Below are 7,198 nucleotides of genomic sequence, written 5' to 3'. Positions count from 1 at the left end.
CATAAGACTTCACATACCCCGCAAATACTTTACATACAATAATAAGGGTGGCCAATCTACGGCACTTTTCGGTATCGTACACAAGGGAAACATAACTCAATTTAGGTAACATAACATTTTTGCTTATATCTGTTTAGAACTTGACGGATTTAAACACGATAAAAGCGTCGAGGACAAGAAAACGAGTGTTTTCCTCGGCATAGAGCGTCTGCCACACTTCTCCAAACACTTCGCTAAAATCTCAGTGTGTACGTAACCTTGTTATTTTGTCCGTGAAAAAGCATTTGAGCGAAGTGTTTACGCACTCGTTTTCCTATCCTCGACGCTTTTTATATAAAAAATCATTGTATGCAAAAATGTGACCCGATTCGGACGCCTTCTCCGTGTGTGTACGCTATCAAAGTGTCACGTGGGTTGCCACCTTGATGATAAAAGGTAGAGATAGTACCTAAGTTTTTAAAATCATAGGTATGAAGTGAAAAAGCTTTGAAATGAAGACAAATGTACATATATTTCTCAAAAATAGATATATTAACAATATTTTAACCAGAAGCGTAGAGTTATGAGCATTTAATATTTTCATGTAAAAGAAAATTTTGTGATCAAGGAAATGTAAATCTTCTTGGACCTGGAGAGCAGAAACATCAAAGGGACATAATATAGCGAATATTTTCTACTTGGGTGCATTTGATTTAACATTCAACTGTGATTTGGATTTCTAAATAATGATCCATGATACTGTGTGCTAAAAGTATAGAACAACTGGAACAGTCCTATAACAGCAAAAGATGCTGTAGCAGAAAGAAAATTGTTAAGGTCTAACTTGGACTCGAACCCAGGACCTCTCACACCTAAGGCAGTCACTCTACCACTTCTCTAAAACAGCAGTAGCTATAGCTAGGCAGTTTAAGTGCACCGATTACATTACGTGAACTGGAACAGTTTTGTGACAATAACACATAATCGGCCGACTCCGGATTATCGGCGTATTCGCTTGGTTACCTAACGGCAATTTTCGTGTAAAGAAAAATATAATCTAATACTGCAAACATTTTAATCGGTCAAAACTGCCCAAATTTGTCTGACGTGTTTTTTAGGGTATGAAGTTACTAACTCAGTCTGGTAGTACCAGTGAAATATAACTTACACTAAATCTTATATATTTGCCTTTTTAGCAGCTGGCGAACGGCAAAGACAGTGGGCTTTGTCCTAATATAAGCAATTATTTTACCAGTTTCGACAGAGTATCAATTGATACGAAATTAGTTACAAATTAAATACCTTTCTGCAACACATGAAGTCATTAGCATTCACTGCCAAGCAGTATTATGACTAAGATCCACGATCATCCAGTTATTCATTCAAATAATTTATAGAGTCGGTTGTTAACATTTTCAATCGTAGCCGGTGCTCTTGTAATAACCACTTTTTTGAAAAATTGAAGAATGTGAAGAGCTATGGTACGGTCTCTATAAAAGGTAATATTAGGAAAGAAACGGCATATTAAGAAGGATATAAGGGAAGTCACCGATTAAAACTGTAAGTCATATTATGTCTTATATAATATTACAAAATTGTTCAAAATGCATCTAGTTTCGTTGAAAAAAAACTGTCTCTCTTTGTTGATAAAAACAAACATTTTTTAAATGGTGGTCGTATTCTAAACGAATTAAAAAAAACATTTTAAATGGTGGTCGTATTCTGAACGAATTAAGCATCAAAACTGATTAAATCTAGTACAGTTTGTTGATCGCCAAACTGACCTCGAAATATAATGAAATCCATTTCGTGATCCGAGACAGATTTTCAATAATATTTCAGATATGTACGGCAAACAATTAAACAAACTAACGTGTTCTATGCAAGCAACTGATAACTTCTTCTCGAGAAGCACACCTACGATCTCTAGACAGGACATATTTAGTTATATTGAAACCGGGCTGGTTCAGAAACACGTTTAGAGTATGTCCATTTCATAATTGGACTTCAAAATCAATCAAACTACATCATTAACTAGTTTTGAATATATGCTTAGTCTGTTCTCATTTCGGGACCTATACGGAAAAAGTTACATATACCAGTAACATGTTTGCATTTGTTCACTAAAATGTAAACAAAAATTAGAAGTTTAACATGTTTCGCTTTGCTTATCAGAACTATCTAAGTTACAATGTGATAAATGTCGGTTTTAAAGGGACATAATTTATGGAATTTTAACTGAAACTCTTTATTCAACGCCTATTTTTATACAACTATATGTTCAATGGCATTGGACATCAAGTTCTAAAAAACATGTCATTACGATACATCATCATAATCATAAACTACAACAAAATACTCGTATCAAAATTGCGTAAAAAGGGTACATAAATCTAAATTAACATTGAAGGGAAAGAACAAAAATATAGCTGGCATAGCTCAGCAAACAACAATACCTGTTTCGTGCTAAAGCAAAGCATAAAAATCTCTAAAGAGAATGTTTTTAGGCTCTTCTTAAAAAGTCTAAGGATTAAGACTACCTAATACTCAAGGGCTTAGATTATCATTCCACAGTTACGACGCTTTGTCGATTGAATAGTATTAAAGAGATATATGTTATCATTGTTAATATTGTTCACTTAAATAATTCATTAAAGTTATTCTCTATCTGGTCAAGCCGAAATTTAAATTGAATTTATTTCCACAAGGAGAAACATTTGAAATTCATGGTTATGAATTGTTTAATAGTCTTACTCGTATTTGTCTAGTATATACTTACTAACATATATTGATCATAAATCCAACAAGAACTGGTACTTAATTTGTGAAAAATACGTTTTCATTTCAGACAAAGAGAATGGTGCATTATTTAGTTTTTTATTTAATTTTACGTCGTGACAATCGAATAAAATGTTTGTCAGAACATTACTGTGTTGTCAGCCCTGCAAGTATCGAGGCATTACCTCGTCAGCCATTAATGTCCTGTAATACATGCCATGAACAATTATGTAAAGAATGTGTAGACTTTCACAAATCATTCAAAATCCTAAAGACCAACAGTCCCTCAAACTATTTCTTGATGTGGAAACCCTTCGAATGTGTAAACAACATCCAAACAAATCAACCGAGTTTTACTGTTGGAATCATGATACATTAATGTGCAGCCTTTGTCTTCTGAAGTGTGAACAACATAGGACCTGCAACAATACAATTGTTGAAATTGAAAGTGTTGGTAAATCATTAATTGACCGCAGGTTCACCGACACGGTTAAAGAAGAATTTCAAAATACGATTTCTTGCGCTAATCATACAGTCAGGGAATGGAAGAAAGTGAAAGAAGCATCTCAGACGAGAGCCAAAACCATCAAATGTCAGATAGATGTGCTCCGCAGTAAACTTCTTGAAACGTTTGATCGTCAAACCCAGCGCATTGCCAAGAAAGCTATTGAAATCAACAGAGACATTAATGATAAATATGCAACGAAAATTGAGAACCTCGAAAAAGAAATTAAAACAGCTGAAGAAAATGAAAAAAATACTTGAAACAATCTTAGAATCAGGAACATCAGGTGACGTATTCCGATGCTTGATGTCAATCCTTGAACAAATTGAAGCTTTCAAGATTGAAACAGAAAAACATAGCGAAGACGACGAAAAACAGGAAATTGTGATAGTGAAATCAGATTTGCTGAAGCAGTTAGAGACAAATGACGAACCCTTAGTTCACTTTTACGCAAAAGAGACAAAACTCAAACTGCATGTAAACGTCCAGAACGAGCAAACTAGAGATACTTTGAAAAAACAAATGCTTGCTGCCTGTGTAACAGACGGTGAATCCGTCCCCGCTCAAAGTATAACTGTTCAAGACATGCATTTGCAGGAAAAAGTTGAAAGATATACAATTCCTGAAGCCATATTCCAGGAAACATCCATTGCAAAACGTGGCCACAAAACCGTGACAGAAAATGTCAAATTGGAAAATGAACATATTGGGAAATTCCAAATGTTTGATACTTTAAGAAATTCTAGTGACGATTTGGACAGTGGTAAATATAATGACGAAGAACGGGGACCGAAGAACGACACGAAGCAAACAATAAATCATCATCGAGAAAAAGGGGTAACATGTGAAGTAGAACTTAATCTCGGTTACAGTTTTAGCGTTTTAACTTCGGACAGCAAGTTTCCTTGGTTTGGCGGAATAGTATGTCTTCCAAACGACAGACTAGTTTTATCGGACTTCAATAATGCTAGACTCATTCTGTTGAATGATGACAATCAGATTTTGACGACAAAGACACTTGAATATGAACCTGGCCATATAACTCTCCTGAGTGCAACCTGTATTGCAGTCTGCCTTATGAAAACAAACCAGATTTTAATAATCGATATAAGAAAGAAAACAATAAGAGAAAATAAGTTCGTACAAACAAGATACCACCCAAAGTGTGTGCAGGCAGTTAAAGACAAGATCTTGGTTTCTTGTCAGGATGGAAACGGTGGATGGAACCTGAGTCTCGTAACTTTTCAGGGAGAAGTGTGTCAACAGATAAAACCTAAAGGACTGTTTGACGGCCACAGGATAGCTGTTCAGACTCTTCAAAGCGAAAAAGACAAATTTCGAATAATTCAAGGTTGTGATATTACTAATAGACTACAATGCTTTGAATTTGATGGTTCTTTTGTTTTTGATTATGATGCTGACCAAGTGGCATCTGTGGTTACAGATAAAAATGGTTATATATTTGTTATAAGGTACACAGGTGAGATCCAGGTCCTAAGTCCAAATGGCGATTTTCTGTTGAAATATCACGACAAGCGTTGTACAAGACTAAATTTGCAGCGTTCAATCAGGCAATGAATAAAGTATATTTAGCAATGTATAAAGATCCAAAAATCCATGTTTTGGACGTAAAACGAAAGGTGAGTCATTAGGTGCTCCGTATGCAGTGGCTTGTTACAACGAGATATCAAATATTTATCATAAACTATAAGTGGGACTATTAATACCGCATGTTATCGCAAGAGTAAGCACTCGTTGACTAGTTAATAATAAGTACTAGTATGTACGATCTGGGACTATCTTTTGAAATTAAAACTAAAGTACTAAAATTTGAACTAGTTGAGCCGATAGTCGCAGTATGCGAATATAGATAAATGAATGCGTAGACATTGAAATTTCGTGAGATAAAATTGCTGATACATTACGGGTTCATTTATTTCAAATCTGTAAACCTGTAAAAGGGTTTGAAATAGTACACATGCAGTTAAGAATTACACACATGTATTTTAAATACATTCTTATTATCAAATCCTGAAGACAATCCAACGCATGTGTAAATAAGTTTGTTTCTGATTGTCAAATCTGTCAGAAAAAATGAAATGTAATTTGCTTTATGTGTCTTAGATATGAATTAAATAAATATGGCCAAGTGAACTATGCCTGAAATTCAAAACTAACATGGATGTAATTTAGAAAATATTATGTTTCTATCTATAATACAGTTGAAGTGTTCTTCAAAGTTGTAAAATGCTTTAGTTTTGTTTTGATTGTCGGTTGATAAAAATAAAGTGTGGTTAATTATCAAAGATGACTTTGATAATTTGTTATATTCTGTTGATAATTTGCCAATTTTTATCAAACTATATTGATATTAGATACAGATTTAGCTGTATGTAGTTTCTTTCTAGCACTTTATATTTTGATATCACTCACAAATTTGATTAAAAATATATCACTGTTTCTCATGGCTTTATGAGCGTCTTGGACACGATATTCTGACCTTATACAATGAATGAATGGATACGCTTTTATTCCTCGCTGCGAATGCTGTCCTTTCACGAGCAATTTTTGTTCCCCCTCCATTTTTATTTTCGCGAGGGGGTGAAAGGAAGACTTAAAGTAGTCCATATTTGGTTGTTTGTTTCTTAAAGTAACGGCGGACAGTTAACCTAACCAGTGTTCTTGGCTTCTGCACCAGTACAAACCTGTTCTCCACAAGTAACTGCTAATTTCCCCACACGTATGAATCATAGGCGGATGACGACTGATTTCAGACACAATGTCTTTTATCAAATCGTCACGGAGAGAGAAAATACAACTAGCCTAGGGATCGAACTCACGACCCCGTAGATCTGCCCACTCCCTATTGAACTAAGTCGGCGGGCTGCCCTTGTTCGTATATCTGTCACCCGGATGTCCGTCCATACCTTGTTATACAGCTAGTGCCTTGCAAAACCAGGAGGGAAAATATTCCCATGGCGATATTCGGTGAGGCGACGTTTGGCCGGGAGACGTTCAGCGAGGCGACATTCGGCCGGGCCAAATAATGACGTTCGGCGGGTGCGTTTGTCATTGTGTTGCTGCGACAGAACGAAATACCAAAATAGCACAAATCAGCCACCATGTTTATAGGATTATTTTTCAGTATGTAAAGTTGTTAACCTTGGGTTTTGTTTTGGATTTTACCCAGCCAGACCAAAGTTATGCTTCTTGACTTAGTACAAATATTCTTAAATGCTTTAAAAGTTTGTGTTCCATATACTTCAAAAGGTATTAGACCTGGAGTTATGAAAGCTTATAGAAATGTTGTTCAGCAATTGAAGTTTTGTGCCTAAGATTATGATGCCAACCATTAAATATTGTTTTAATGCATTGTGTTCTTTTGTGACATCTTATATAACATGTAGACTTATTAGCATTGTGTATATGTGTATATAATTTGTACTATACTATTTTCACTTGAAACTTGTGAATTTTGATTCTACAGTAATAAAGCTAAGTACTAGTAACAGTTACCATTTGTATAATTTATTAAAAATATAATATATGTTGAATAAGATTATGATGCCAGGTCAACCATTAAATATTGTTTTAACGCATTGTGTTCTTTTGTGACTTCTTACATAACATGTAGACTTTATCAAATCGTTTTAACAGGTTACAGTTCAAAACATGTTTGTACTATAATTTGTTATAATTGATTCACTGATTAATGACAGCGACTAACAACTGAAAAATCTAAAACTGACAGGAATATGTAACAGTCTATAGAACACACCTGTTTCGTACTGTAATGTTTCTTTGCGATGCCCTTGTAATAAGACAAAAGATATTTATAAGACAAAAGATCAATGTCATGCACAGACATTGAATTGAATGAATAACATTTCACGGCCCACCGAACAATCTGTCTAGGATCATGAATGTTGATAGGAA

General features: G+C 34.7%; 1 protein-coding gene across 1 annotated transcript; it reads left to right on the top strand.

Moving 5' to 3' along the window:
• The first annotated feature begins 643 nt into the window (after positions 1-643).
• LOC123548070 (uncharacterized) lies at positions 644-6,828 on the top strand. Its single transcript, XM_045335303.2, has 2 exons — positions 644-1,539; positions 2,828-6,828. Exon 2 carries the CDS (start codon positions 3,359-3,361, stop codon positions 4,838-4,840), a length of 1,482 nt encoding a protein of 493 aa, XP_045191238.2. The 5' UTR covers positions 644-1,539; positions 2,828-3,358; the 3' UTR covers positions 4,841-6,828.
• The last annotated feature ends 370 nt before the right edge of the window (positions 6,829-7,198 follow it).

The sequence above is a fragment of the Mercenaria mercenaria genome, chromosome 9 (genome assembly GCF_021730395.1).
Source record: "Mercenaria mercenaria strain notata chromosome 9, MADL_Memer_1, whole genome shotgun sequence".
Lineage (NCBI taxonomy): Eukaryota > Metazoa > Mollusca > Bivalvia > Venerida > Veneridae > Mercenaria > Mercenaria mercenaria.
This window is presented reverse-complemented; position numbering and strand designations above follow the sequence as displayed.